A 15,581-nucleotide genomic window follows, 5' to 3' on the forward strand; every position below is an offset into this window, starting at 1 on the left:
ATTCACAATGGAAGAGGCACCCCAGAGAGGGCCCAGGCACCCCAACGCTACTGTCCTTCCTGCATTGCAAAGGGGGAAGTGCACTCTGCATGAGCTGTGTCACAGCTTGCAGAGCATGTTGAGGCATCCCACTGTCACAGCAGCAGAGGATGACTTTGAGCTTCAGACTGAAGGCTACCAAAGCTCTCTCCCAGAAGCTTGCATCACCAATATCCTTGACTGGTCTGGGCTGAATCCTTGCTACTTAACTCAGAGTCAGGCAGGACATTGCAAATTCTTTGTACTGCCCCATCTGGGTTACAAGCCTCATTGGAAGACCCCTAGCACATGCAAGTGGCAGCCTCCTGAGTGACCTGGCAAGTGCCTTCTCCATGTGGCCTTTGGGCGCTCTGCTCTCCTGCTTCACCCTCATTACCTACGGACTCTGCATGCCAGTGAGGTGTAGGAAGCAGATGCACAAGGCTCCTTGTGCTGCTGACATCGGGCGTATGCAGGCACATTCATGTGCACAGAGGGACAGGCTAGGGGCTTGCTGGTGAAGCTCACATAGCTCCTCTGCACTGATGTGTGCAGTCGCATATTAAGACAGGTCCTTGGGATAAGGACAGGGAGATCAGCGAGGCCCTCCTGTTTGAACAGGATGGGAAATCCTTTGTGTGTTTCCTGAAACCCTGTTTTCCTCGCTCGTGGGTGCTCCTCTTGTGCTTGGTCTCTGTTTCGGCTACCCAAATACCTGCTTTGGCTTTCTGCTTGTCCCTGAGCATGAAGCAGGAATTACATTGAGGGAAAGGGGTTCTTCTCGTGATATTTGGATAATGTGAGTGTGTTTCTGGCAAGATACTCCAAGTACTATAGTACCAGAAAGCTTGGTATGTCAGGACCTGAAGCAGCAGGAAGAGTGGGAGGGGAAGGCAGCCTTTGCATCTTGTCACATCCTTCTGCCAAACTGGCAATCTCATCCCAATGTCAAGAGACCTGTAGAGCAAGGTTCCCATTTTCTACCCATTCTGGCCATTGCTGACCTTCTCAGCACCTACCCTTCCTTAACACAAATCACCCTCCTCACCCTTACGTAAGTTAAAACAATGGAGCCTCAGCTGATGGCTTGGTGCCCACTTGCTCTTGTTGCCTGTGCTGCAGGTAGCAACGCCCTGCCACAGCTATCAGTCACACTCCCTTACCCAAGCTGAAGTTATGTGTGCTGCTAAACACTGCCTCGAGGTCATGCACACAGCTTACAAAAACCTTTGACTCTGCCAAAAGCATCTAAAACACTGCTGTTTGAAGGTAACACCAATGGCATTTTACCAAAATAACTGAGGGATCTAGGGACACACACACAGAGCTCAGGCTCAGTTTTATTCACAAAATAGGTGTTTTGGTAAGTTTCTCTAAAGGAACACATAAGAGTTTCTGTCTCTTCCTGTGGCTGCTTCTCCCCACAGTTACACAGCTGTAAATCCCACTGATACTAATAGAGCAGTACCTGGCCAAGAGAGGACCACGTGTGCCCAGGGACATTTCTCCAGGACTAGCAGTGTGTTGGGACAGTGCAGAGCTGCATGGTGGCAGCTTTGGATGCTCAGCCTGACTTCCAGCTGCAGCTCTCGGCTTGCTGCTGCCACTGGTGAGTCAGGCTGGGTTGTATTTTGTATTTGTCAGCACCATGGCATGCTGTCATTGTCTGCCATGGAACATCGTAGCAAAATAGCCCAGTATTGAGTTGATAACCATGTAGCAGCGAAACTTGATGTAAGGACATATGACCATAGAACCTATAGACTGTGTTAGTTATTCCTTCCAAACAGCACAGCAAAAATCTTCTGTTTCGATACTGAATTTTTCATAACCATGTTGTTAGCAATACTACAAATTGCAGTTTAGTGGTTTTTGCTTGTGTCTGTGGCACTAATTTCAGTCTTTGTCCCGCTCCAGTTAATAGGCTGCATTATTGGCAGACAAGGCAGTAAGATAAATGAAATCAGGCAGATGTCAGGAGCGCAGATCAAGATTGCTAATGCCACAGAAGGCTCCGCAGAACGACAAGTTACAATCACAGGATCCCCTGCAAACATCAGCTTAGCACAGTACCTCATTAATGCAAGGTAAGTTTGCTTTGTAAGTGATAATGCTTCTGCGAGATTGCTGTCTGCTCTCCAGCAAATGTCTGTCCTGGATAGATCTAGAAAGCTGCTTTGCAGTGTCCACTTTGCATAGTATTACTCAATTCCTAATGATTTGTAAAGCCTGTATCATTAGAAACTGTTTGCTGTTGGTTTATTTGGAAAGGAGCTTAATCTGGTGCAATTCTGAGTACATACTGAATGACAAAAGCTGAAAAATCTGAATATTCATATTAGCATCCACCTAAAGTACAGGTGGATAAATGAAACGAAATTACGATCACAGATTCTTTAGAAGAAAATACTTCTCACAGATCCATTTTACTGTCCTAAGTGGCAAATATAGTGAAACAGATTGCAACACGGATTTAATTTTCGTGCTGGATATTGCCACTGAGCGTTGCTGTCACACCGACATTTGGTTGCTGAAGAGGAAAGGAATTTATTTTTTCAGAGACAGCATCACAAATTTGTAGAAAGAATTCCCTAATGAGATGGGGTGAGACTCTGCTGCATCAATTCTCGGTGCCAGAATGAATAAAAGCACTGGCTGTTTAGCTGAGCCATTGAGATGGCTTAAGTCTCTATCAGTTTGATATGATTATTTAGAAAACTATTGAAATTGATACCACCTTTATTTGCAATTATTATGAGAACGTGCAATGGATAATACAATGCTGTCTCATAGAGGTACTTGTAAATGTTAGACCGAGGCAACATGTTGTGGGGAGGAGAGTATCTGGTTTTTATTGCCTTTTTTTTCATATTTTACCCCCAAAATACTGTGATATGAATCAAGCTTTATGTTTGACTATGTTTGCTCTTAAGGTAGTAGAAAGTATGTGATTTATATGGGGGGCTGTAGTCATAACAGGTCTACAGCCTCCTGTGGTCCAGCCTCCTCCAGCCTAGTTCTGTGGTGTACAACTGCGAGCCACTGTAAATGTCTTAATGGAGGTAAAGGATGTTTGTGCAGTTCTGTGTTACAGCAAACAAAAATACTACTTTCTATAATTAAGTTTGAAAGTAGTTTCCTAGGGAAAGCTATACAGAGGGTGGCGTTGTGAAGCCTAAGATAAGCCATTTCCAGAATCCTAAAACAACCTACAGCTCTTTTGATTTATATTCTTTGTAGCAAATATAAGTCACTTCCATAAGCCCTGTAATCAAATAAAAATGTGTTCCCTCCTTTAACCCTTAAGGATATGTTCTTCTCTTGGTGTTCAGGGATTCCCCACACATCGAGACGAGAATAGACCCCTTCATTTTTAGTTGCACAAACACCATATGGCATGCATCTGGACCTCAGAAGATAACAATTTAAGATCTTCAAGACAGCTAAAGCATGCAAATAATATAATGCACTTATTAATGGAGTTGCATTGAGCTGCTCACCAGAGACAGAAACTCTAGTGAACAAACCTGTTTGACTCACTTTAGAAAAGCCTGTGAACTCTCACACTTCTGTTTATTACTGTTTAATGATTCTTTCGATGGAATGGGATATATATGAGGTCTTTTAAGATACTTTTGAAAAGAAGAAAACTTCTCAGCAGTCATATATACCATGGATACTCTATCTATATACCCTGTGAAACCAGAAACAAAATATTTTCTTCCTGTTGAACTTCTAGCTAGAAATCATTTGTTACTATCATCTACAATAAACCATCATATATTATTATGTACCATGTGTTGAAACTGTATTTAGATGAAGTGACTTCATTTGTAAATGAAGACTCTTAAAGTAATGTATAATAAATTAAGCTGTAAGGTACCATAGGACATTAAGGTGGCTTTATTTATTTTAAGAAGTGACACTGTTCCAGATTTCTCCTTTCACAAGAGAGATTCCTGCCCAGTTAGGTGCTACTGCAGTAGCAGTGTTAGTTCACAGTCACACTGGAGCAAGAACCAAGAAATGTGCAGGCAAGAGGGAGCTCTGCTCTAGCTGGGGTTTAGATTCTTGGGCAGGTTTCTCAGAGGCAGCACTGCGCTACTGCTGCCTGTGTATGCTGGGGGTCAATTTTAGTGTTGTCAGTCCTAAGCCTGCCACAAGTACTGCCCTCTTTTAAAGATGCTGGCATGACATAGTGTTGGGGAAGAGCTAAGTACAGTACCTAGACTCCTCCATGTATAGTCTGCTATGTCTAAACATGAATTATAACAAATAAAAGCCATATAAGTATTCAGGGTAAGGTGGGTTTTTTTAATCTCCCCTACAAGTCCTGTCATTCTCATGGATTTGGTTTCCAGGGCAAGTATTTCTGCATAAATCAATGCCTCACAGCAGCATAGGATATTAAAAAATAACTATCCACTGTATTCCTAAAACATTGTGTGTATCTTTAAACTATCCTCCAACCAAAGTTGCCATCTATAGAGTAATTTATCAAATTGTTTAGAGATTTTTATTGCAATCTGGTGTCAAATATGTACATAATATACTCTAAATTATATATATATATACACATTGATACAATATCAAGACAGAGATTTAAATCTTTCTAAAGTATTGTTTTGATTCTGTATTGATTACATGAGCGCTGACCTCTGTATGAGTAGACTGTGTGCTAGCTTGTTTGCAGTAGAAGTGTCTTTTTTTCCTGTAAAATCTTCTGTCTCTTAACTGCTCTCCACTGTAGTAACTGGATTTTCATTATCCAATTCCATCTTCTAGCTTTTATTAAGAAGGTTTCCTGTGTAATATTTGACTTTGGACTATAAACGAATTGTAGCCAGCAGCACTTGCTCCTTGTTGAAGAGCAGTTTCCTGAAGATGTTTATTTACTACCATGTTGATGAGGTTCATCCACAGAGCTAACAGGACCGTCAAAGCCAGACTCAAGCTTTATTCCTTTCACCAGGTTTGGGTAATGCAGGATGTGCATAAATTCATAAAGTACAGCGCTTCAAAGGGACAGGGTAAAATTGGCACCATGAAATACTATATGAAAGCCACCTCATCCACCTTCACATTCAGTTTTGTTGTACATACAATTGGTTTGAGGAACTGCCCGTGTCACAGGACAGCTGACAGCTGACCTGATGTACTCAAGTGTGAAGCTGGGCACATTACTTTAAATTTACTTGTGCAAATACACCAGAGACAAGAATTTGAGTGGCTGCTACCAACACCAGTGTTTATCCTGTGGGATCTACTCTCCCTGCTGGTGCAGCGAACAGCTCAGGCTCAAATACCCCCTGTATAAGTAAGGACTTTTTGTTAAATGCAAGACACGCAAATTTGGAGTCACTGAAGCACTGAGTCCTGCATTATCTTTCTGTACATCTCCCTCCCAGAATAATAGCAAGTTAGAAGTATAAAAACATCCAACTGTATGAACTGAGCTTTTCAAAATGTACTGAGGTGTCACTATGTAAGTCAACTCCTACTCCCTAAGTTACAGACATACACTGGGGTTGGATTCACTGATTCAGTGTTCTTGATGTAAATCCCACTGTGCGAGTAGATTGCAAGTAGCCTGGCTAACAGCACGAGGATGCTCTTCTCTCTGCAGAGAACAACTCTAGTGTGAGGGTGAGAAAAATTCTAAGCTGGTCACCCACAGGGACAGATAAACACACCTGGCAGGAAAGCCCAAAGCTTTACCTCTCACGAATGGGTCTGCATTTCACACCCTTGCCCTTACCCCTTTCCCAGTCCCTCAGAGATGTGCACCTTCCAACATCCCAGAAAAGGCTGCCAAGGAGATGGCACTCCAAGAACCCTCTTTTGTGGGGAAGAGAGGAGTTGGTGCTTACGCATTTCCTTCTCTCCTCCATGTGCCTCTCCCCAGCTCAGACCTGCTTCAAGTATCCTTTAGACTTAGCAGCAGTGCTTTGGGAAGCTCTAGTCCAGCATCCCCCTCCCCTGTATAGTGCTGGCTGATCACCTGCATTTTTGCCCTTGCAGAAAGGGCACCTCTTATGGTCATTGCCTTACTCAGGCCATGAGTAGACCAGGGGTTGTTACTCTCAAAACTGCAGTAAGTCTAAGATACAGAAAAGCAAGGCTCCTCCAAGCCCCACACAGGGTGGCTATGCTCCCTTCCCAACCAGCAGCCTGGCCATAGGGGCTCTCAAAGCCTGCACCCCCAGCCCACAGTGCCAACTGGGACTAGCACAGAACCCTGTGCTGGGGAGCTTCCCTGGGCCTGGTGGGATTTGATACAGAAGCAGCAGGTCCTGCACCCAGGTCCCCTGTACAGCCAGCTGACAGCTCCCTGGCACTCCACTCTGGGAGGGAGAAGCTGCTGCAGCCTCTCAGCTCTCCTCAGGAGAAAGCCCAGGAGACGGACAACTTAGTAACTACTGAAAATATACCCAGACTTGGGATAGTCCTAGTTACGCTGCTAGGCTGCCATACCTCCCAGCCAGTCACATGCAAAATGCATCCTGAAATCAGTGTTTATGTTGTTTGCTGACCCGAAAGCTAGTGCACAAGCTGCAACAAACAGCAGAGGGAGGGTTTATCTACGTAGACATGCTGCCATATGAAAAAACTAATGCGTCCTTGGAATTGCTGTACTTAATGTCTGAAAATGTACAGAAAAGCCCAAGTATGTGAGCCAAACTGATCTCACCTGCCAGTGGGGTGATGTTAGACTAAATTGAAGGTCGTTTGGTACCTACATCCTCCAAAGAGCCCATCCCTGCCTTGGGCTCAGAGGTCGGGTCAATCTGAACTTGCTTGTACTCGCGGGGTCCGTCTGATGATGTCTATGTTGTATTCATGTAGTAGTACCTTGTCTGTCAGCTGGTAAGCTCTTTTATGTTCACTGTAACTGCTGCCACAAGCTCAGAAAGGATTCCACTGCTGTGGAAGCCGGGGTGTTTTCCAGTCTTTCTTGTTACTAATTTCCTTCTGATTAGATTGCATCAATATTTTGTTGCGATCTAAAGGAAAAAACCGTCCTGGGAATGTACAAACCCAAGTGAACACACTGGCTAATCTGGTTTGCTTTATATGAAAAATGCACACTGACCTTTGATTCTCTAAAAAGCAACCAAAACCTCATGCCTTAGATGGAAGCAGCAAATCATTGCTCAGTCTCCTCTCATCCTAACAAAATGACAAAGGGTTCTATTTATGTCCCAAAATTGACAAATTGGACAAATTGCCAAAACCCCCCGCGTCCCCCTGTCAAAAACACAGTAATTGTGAAAAGCAGAATTCACCCTATCAGTGCTGGGGAGTAAACTCCATAGTTGTTTTAAGTTTTCTTAAGTTTCGTTTTTTCCATCTTTTTGCCATTTCCCGCATTCCTTAGATTTCTTTTCTCATCTGTAAAACGAACTAGCAACCCCCCCGCCTTTTTGTTTATTGAAAGAACTTTATAGTCTCAGTAATGTTTTCACCACCAAATCATGAAAAACCCTTTTGTTATTTCTCTTCTTTAACACATAACATGTTCCTCCTTTGACCCTCATTTTCCCTTTTTTTCTCTCTCTCCCTCCTCTCCCTCCCACTCGTCTGTCTCCCCTCGCCCACCGATCTAATCCTGCCCTTACGTGGTTGCTGTCCCTCCATCCCTTCCTCCTCCTCGTCCTCCTCCTGGCCCCCCCACCCTGGCTGGACCCTCCCAACCTGTTTGTTCCTCTTCCTCTCTTCGTTTGCAGCTTAGAGATGGCTAAAGTCAGCACCCAGACCGCTTCCGTCACGACCCCTGTTGACCTCAACATGAACCTCTCTCAGTCTGCCACCCCTACCTCCACCCCCACCTCCATGGCCGTGCTGGCGGCCGCCTCCGCCGTTACCGTCAGTACCCCCCCTCCCCTACCAACTCTGCCAACCACCCACTATGCCGTTCCTGTCTCCAGTCTGCTTGGCATGAAAACTGTCCCACTCCTGGCACTAAATGCCGCGGCCGCTGGGGGGGCCACGGGGAGTTTGTCCGCTTACACTGCCAAAATTCCTTCGACGAGCGGGGTTAAGAAATCTGACCGCCAGAAGTTTGCTCCATATTGAAGGGATGAGACACAAATGCAAGCTTTGCCAGCTCTGCCAAGAGTCTGTGGTAGATTCTAGTTGTCAAGGAAACAATACGGCATCTTTTTAGTTTCTGTTAAATTGCTAGTGTTAACTGTTGCCGGCTCAAGTCGTCTTCCACTCTCCATAACGACTTAACACCCGGGCACCACCTAACAACTAGTTCCAACAGCAGGCAGGCGCTAGCCTCCGGCCTCTCCCTGGCAGCCTGAGTCCATCCTTCTGACACCCCAGCAAGGAGAAACCTGGGAAGAAAGGAAACACATGAATGAGGCCAAATTGTGGCAGCCAGGTCCTGCTCCAGCAAACTGCCTGGCACATCAAAACACTCGAACCCATTTGAAGCGATCCCTCTAACCACAAAACAATTTCCTATGGCAAACTGGGATATGGATGAATATTTCTATGGCTAGGGATTCCTAAATTTCTGGCAGTTCTGATGACTGCTAGCACCCCAAAAACCCACGTGAAGTGCAGGCCCCCTCACTCATCCTGCTGCTTTCCACAGGCCTGAAGACTCCCCTTGCCCCAACACCAGCCTGCAAGCAGGAGGCTGGGTCTAGAAAGTACTGAACATCAGGGACTTACACTTTCTGGTCTGAGGAAAACTGCTGAATTAAAATGATTGTAAGACAAGAGGGGGAACACAGCAGGCACCTGAACCATTGCACTTCATTCTTTTGAAGTGTGTAACCATTTTTCTCTGGCCTGCAAAAATGTAAATTTAAGAACTCTCCTTTAGGGAGGAAAAAGCAGGCTCCTCCTTTTGCACTTTTTTACTTGTATATATATACACCGACAAAGTACTTATTTCTCTAAGTACTTACTAGTAGGTACGAATTAAGACATGCATGATTGCTATCCTGCGTATATTTTGCGCAGCCAAAATGACCATCGTGTTTGTTAGGTTTCTGTACAAAATACATCACTGTTTAACTTGCCACTAATCACGCAATTGGGTTGTACTATAATGACAAATCTAGTGCTTATCAAAGGACATTCAAAGGCTGCTGCCTGTGCAGGCACCATCCCTTTAATGAGAATTAATAATTAGTTCAGATTAACTAAAAGCAGAAGAGAGGCAGGTGATGCAATGGCTGGTTGCTAGCTGTTGGAACTAGGTTTTAACTGCATTTTCTGTTTGTCCATCCACCTTCTTTTTAATTTCTGTTGCATAACTCAGTAATGCAATATTGTTTTCCTCACCACTTCCAAATCCAGAATCCCATTAGCCCGCTATGTTCATCCACTCTGCACTCCTTGGACACAAAGCTTTAACAATTGAACTGTATTCAGTGCATTTTAATATAAACTGAAAACACAATGCAAACGCAATACTTTTTAAAACATGGTATTTCAAAGTGTGTGATGATTATTGTATAGGGCTAAGTACTATCTCAGTATTTTGTGTCTGTATTCTGTGGGCTTTTCTTCACCTTAGTACCTTTGCACTAAGTTTTGTCACTGTAACCGTTTGTAGAACCGCCATTGTTACAGTTTGCACTTATCCAAATGGGGTTTTTGGTTGGTTTTGTTGGTTTGGTTTTTCTTTTCTTTTGGGCTTTTTTTGGTTTGGTTTGGTTTGTATATACTGAAGGAACAACTGGAAATAATGTCAAGGTACCTCAGCTACTTTAAAGCTCTAAAAAACTGCTGTAAAATTGTTCTGGACTACTGTAACTGTTTAAATAACTGACGTTTAAAGAACTCAAACCACCAAGCTCTGTGTGAGAGAACTTGCCTGCACTGAAATGCAATGCTGTTCTATGCTGGTTGTACTCAAGTGTTATTTTTTTAATAGTGAGAAGATTTTTTTTTCTGCCCCTTTTTTTTTTTCTTTTTCTTTTCCTCATTTTTGTTCCTACATTTTAGGCTGTCTTCAGAAGTTACTGGCCTGGGGGCTCTGTAATGTATCTCATCATGCCCTAGTGTATTAGCCACCAGACAGGACTTTTCCAAAGCCCCATGAGACAATGCTTTCTATGGACTAATCTACAGAGGAGTTTCTGCCATTTCTAACTTTCTTATTATTCTGAGACATCACAAGAAAACAGCTTAAGCAACTGTGCTTCCTAACTCTTGTGTTGCTTTCATTACTGTTCCAGTTTTAACACTGTTGTGGCTCATAACATAAAGCAAAGAAGAGTTATTTTTGGGCGTTAATTTTCATCGACGTTCATGCTTTGGCTAATCTGTATAAAAGCATGGGCCATTAGTGTTCTAAACCACTGTATTCTTCAGCTAGAGACTCGACAGTAAATTAAATGAGACGTTTTTATAAATAAATCTTTTTCCTGATTTAAAAAAAAAAAAAAGAAAAAAGAGACGTGGTAGCTTTGTGCATACAACTGTTGTGTTGTTTAAACTTTGTTCTTTGTAACCAAGTTGCTAATTTGTCATTTGAGAAACACTATTTTATGGATTGTCAATCTAAGAACATAGACAAATTGCTTGTTTTCATTAATGATTAAAGGTTTCATATCATCACGCTTAAGGTCCCAGTGCTCATTGGGAAAGAGTGTAACAACTGTGCAATACTGGCAACGTTAGAAAGGACATTAGCCCATTGTGAGGGATGAGGAGTCTTTTCAGGATTAGATGGACCCAGATCGCATAATTAGTAGAGAATGTAATATTTCTGCAAAACCCTATTGGTTTTTTAACAGTGTTGCTCTTGGAGAACTTACCACACTGCATAGAAAAGACAGAATTTGGTTTCTTCCTACTAGAAGCCACTGCTTTTGCTCTCTCATGTTTTCTTTCCCATATTGATTTATAGATCAGATACTGGGGAAGGAAAAACAAACCCAAAGGAACAAGCTTGAGTACCCAGCACATCATTACTAAGCCCCTTCATGTTCTCCCATTGCCAGCAGCACTGTGCAGTGACTGCAGGCTTCTAGACAGCTCCTTTGACGCCGCAGGAACTAGCCCAGCAGCTGCGAGGAGCATGACAATTTGCATTACAAAGGGAGAAGGCAGAGCTGGCCCAGGGAAGTGCCTCATCCTGCCCTGACACCCTGCTTGATCCATTCAGCGCCTCCTCTGGTTCTGCTGAAGCACTGCAGTTAAAGCGTATTGAGCACAGCCTCAATCTGTCTCTTCAAACCCAAGAGAAAGGGGCTGGCCCGGGCTGCATACAGCACTTCTAGCTGCACTCTGGCCACCCCTCCTTTTAGGGCATTGGCAGTACTTTCACATTACTGCTTTATCCTCATGAGAAAGCAAAGGTTTTGGCAGTGCAAGCAAGTAGCATCCTTGATGATGTGAGCCTAATTCTACAATCTCTGTTCTTAACTCTACTAAGGTCTATACTTGTCTCTAGGTATTTAGCTTGGGGTCCTGGTCCCCTCACTGCCCCAGCTGAGTACCTGTGGGGCATATCAATATATTTTCCATGGACTCTAGCGTACTGAGAGCTCCTGTGTATCTGGGTCTAGAGTCTGAGCCTGGAATTGCAATACCAGGATGTGCATACAGACTTGGAAACCTGTAGACATCAACAAGTTTTTCAATACACATGCAACCACAGAGCAACTCTTGACAATAAAGGCTGCCAGGGAAGATTACAGAATGCCTTATTGATGCCAGCACTCGGGAAGCCTTACCCAGTGTTGAATTAGCCATTCCAACCCTTAGGTTGGAAGAACTATAGGCTGTGTACTGATCTTGATAAACTTCTGTGTTATTACTTAAGGTATGTTACTTAAAACATATTTAACTGCTTCCTCTTGAAAGGAGAGCTGAAGCTGCTTTCACAGCAAAGACCTCCATACTCTACATTTCCTCAACACATACTCTTCATTTCCTCAGCAGCAAAAGCTATTTCTCTGGCTAGCCTGGCTAGTGTAAGTGAACAAAAAAAAAGAACAACATTGCAGCTCAACACTAAGTAGGTCAAGGCTCTGCTCTCCAGTAAAGCTGCTAGGCAAAGGGCAGCAGCAGCAGCTCTGTTGTGTATAGCATCTTTCACATAAATAATTCCCATGTGCCTTGCAGAACTGGCTAGAAACTACTAAGATTTAAACAAACGAGTGCAGGAGCATGTTTGTGTGTGGAATGAGGAGAGGTAAAATACAGACACATGGACAAAGGAAGGAAGAAAGTCTTTTGAGAGAGCTTTTGCAAAAGATGCAGGCAGAAATGTGATTTAAATCTAGGCTACTTGAGGATTCATTTTAATTCAATTATTTTAGTGGGAAAATATTTCTCAATAGCAAGAAAAAGTTCCTGGATAGCTTTAATATACAAAGCAGGGAAACAAAACACAGGAAGGTGGATCTGAAGTGGGGGGGGAGTAAAAACTAGTATTATCCAATGTAGAAAACTGAACCACTTATGCCCAAAGGGAGATAAGAGGAAGCATGGACCCGATATGAAAAGGTCACTGCCCACAGAACTGTGGGTTTCCAAATGAAAGATAGCACAAATTCTGCAGCCTTTCACGTCATCAGAGTATCAAGAGTTCTGGCAAACATCTCAAATGAGTTCAGGCAGCTCTGTTGTGATTCTCAAGTGAAAAAATAGAAAGCAGAAATGCTGGCTGGAATAGTCAACCAGAGCAAAACCAACCAGTCACATAACCTTGTCCATTGCTAATACACAGAGTGCTTTCTCTTCTCAGACATAGTCAGAAGGCATCTATGGGCCCCAAGGTGCATATGTGAGTTAAGGCTCCTAGAAAGCTAACAGCATAAATCTCACTGGTGCCATGAATGCAGGTACCTGGTAAGTGCCTCAGCCACACTGGGCTGCACAGGCAAGATGCTTCTGTGAGGTTTCACAAGACAGTCTGAAAGCCTACGCTGAACTTTCCCTGTCCAGACTAGCCAGAAATGGAAGCGTCCCTGTTGTTTTCATTTTTAAATACCCAACAGCATGAAAACAAGAGTGCTTCTCTGGGAGGAGGGAGATCCAAATCCAATTTCCTCCATAGCCTCTATCTCACCTGAGTGTCTTTCAGAACTAATCATGTATTTGGAACAGGACCTTCCCCTTCTCGGGCAAGTGTCATTATTATTCACCAAGTGAGTCACATACGCTCACTAATTCAGTCATTTTACAGTAGCACAGCTTCTACAGGAAAGACTGAAATTATTAGGCTGCTCAGCTAGATCAAGGGAACTGTACGTTCAAAGGACAGCATAGACAGGAGGGATTTGAACAGAGATCTCTTAAATCCTCTGAGACTGTTGTAACTACCAATGACCCAAAGCATTAGCCCCTCTGCTGTATTTTCAGAAGACAGACCTGGTTTATAGATGTCTAAACAAGGGAATAGCTCACATTTCTTTTCCCACTTAACAGCCCAGGATAGTTGTAAGTGAAATAATGAACAGAAGATCAAATTAAAGCAGATACTGAAAAAATGCTTCACACCAGATCTCTTGGCTTAAGCACCACTTTCTAAGGATACAAGCTCACACTGCCACTGAAGCGTACTTAACTCCTTGGCTCCAGGAAGGAACACAGTAATCTTGATTAAATCAGTTTCCGCATCAGTGCATGTGTCCTGTCACTCCACAGACTGGCACATGTCACAAGACAGTAACCAAAAGGAAATGTCAAATTCATCTGATGGTACCTAACAAAAGGGAATTTCTGGAACATTTTATACTTGTGTTACAGTTTCCAATGACAGCTACAAACTGATTCCTGTCGGCTGAATGTCTGAGTGCCTAGTCCAAGCTTTCTTGATAGTAAGAAAAAAGAAAGTATTGTCGAGTGCTGAAAATATCTGACTAATACAACTTTTCTCATTAGAGCTATTTCTAGCTCAGTATTTTTTAGATTAAAAAGATATTTAAATGCAGAGAAATTAATTACAGTGGCATGTAATAAGCAAAGTGTCTCTCCTCAAATTGAATTTATTGGCAGGGGGACTCACCAAAGCCAATGTTAATGTTCTTTTTAACCGGTATTTGTAATTCTGAAGCAAGTTTAAATTGCGTGCTTTATGCAGGAATGACGATCATGTTAACCAGTGAGAACATTGTTTTGTTTGTTGTCATTTTGGTTTGGTTGGTTTAGGCTTTTGGACTCCTCTGTACCAAATACAGACCTTTTCTACATCATGGCAGCAGAAGCTTATTTCTTCCATGGCAGGAGAATTAGCACACAGTTTACCATTTGTGATTGACTGCACTTGCCACAGAGCAGCTAACTATGAACAACTGGCAGCTGCAGCTGTAGTTCGCTGCTCCCTGGAAGCACTGTACATTGGAACTATACCAAACATACACATTTTGACCCTATAAGTCATCAGTTTAAAAACCACTGAGCTAGGGAATCACAACTATTTTCTGGTGGCATGAAATTCCACAGCTCTTAAATTTGCACATTACTGTTATATAAATAAGTCTTCCCCCTTAATTCTGATTATTTTTCTGGAAGTCAGAGAATTAAAATATTATTCTCATTTCCAATTAAAACCTCATTTTTTAACAGTGGCTGTAGACAGAGTTAGTTATTAGCACTATTTTCATCTTTAATGTTTAGAACAGTATTCAAGAAAGTTAAGAAGGTAGAAATGGAGGAAGTACATACTTTTTAAAAGCAACTACTTGCTCTGATTAATCATCCAGCTGAACAGCTCATCAGAAAGTCATAAAATTGTTTTCCAAAACTGACTTCAGACTTAAAATATAAACTGATTATGCCTCTGTTTCTGTAAGAAACAAGAGAGATTTACCTTGCTACATCAGCTTGACTATTGAATAATGTTGGGACTGATTCCCTCTTCTCCCTTACAACCATGCTATTTTCATTGCTAAAAAGCAGGATGATCTCCTGCCTTCTTGACACAACAGCACACATACAATCAATGGTAATGCAGGACACAGTTAGCAAAGCCTCTCCATCTCCTTCACAAAGCTCTCCAAAAGCTTTGTTTCAAGTGCTGAAGAAATGTACAGTTGTATGCAATAAGCTGTATAAAAGGTTTACACTACGCTATTTGTGGAGCTGAGATTCCTTCAAGGAAAAAAGCACCCACTTCTAAAAAAGCAACTACCAAGAGCAGCCAATGGTGTCAGTTGCTTCCTCAACAATACAGACACCCACTGGCTTGTTCATTGTCTTTACTCTTTGAACAGAAGTTACACAAGGATAACAGACAGAGTGATGAGTGATCTGGTATTTACTCCTGCCATCTGTTCCTAATTATTAAAACAATGGGCTGTACTGGTTTAAATTTGAATGCACAAGCTCCCTGTACTGTAACTAAACTCACTGCCTTTAGCTTCTTACCACTAAAGATCTCTAAAGAGATACTGAACTAAACTGAACTAAACCAGCTGACCTGTTTTAATGCTCAGTTCCTTTCCTATTTATCTGCTTGGTTAATAAGCATCTTTGAGACAAGTATCTAGAATGCTCTCATAAGAAGAAGGTTTGTTTTCTCCCTTTAAAACCTCACTTGTTTTAAAACTAGAATCTTAAACAGAAAAAAAATGTTAAGCTGCATC

General features: G+C 42.6%; 1 protein-coding gene across 23 annotated transcripts in view; it reads left to right on the plus strand.

The window, feature by feature from the left end:
- Positions 1 to 15,581, plus strand: part of LOC133207434 (poly(rC)-binding protein 3-like) — a 496,208-nt gene that overhangs the window by 476,146 nt on the left and 4,481 nt on the right. For 11 of the 23 annotated variants that reach the window (XM_061344337.1, XM_061344338.1, XM_061344326.1 and 8 more), the window contains 2 exons: positions 1,936 to 2,105; positions 7,746 to 8,304. The exons of 2 other annotated variants lie outside the window; for them this stretch is intronic. In XM_061344337.1, the coding sequence (XP_061200321.1) occupies positions 1,936 to 2,105; positions 7,746 to 8,094 (519 nt within the window). In that variant the 3' untranslated portion in view covers positions 8,095 to 8,304. 10 more of the 23 variants (XM_061344339.1, XM_061344336.1, XM_061344344.1 and 7 more) reach the window with 8 other exon arrangements.

This window comes from Neopsephotus bourkii, unplaced genomic scaffold, assembly GCF_033783945.1.
Source record: "Neopsephotus bourkii isolate Nb327-2 ecotype Australia unplaced genomic scaffold, CSIRO-AGI_Nbou_v1 NB_207, whole genome shotgun sequence".
Classification (NCBI taxonomy): Eukaryota; Metazoa; Chordata; class Aves; order Psittaciformes; family Psittacidae; genus Neopsephotus; species Neopsephotus bourkii.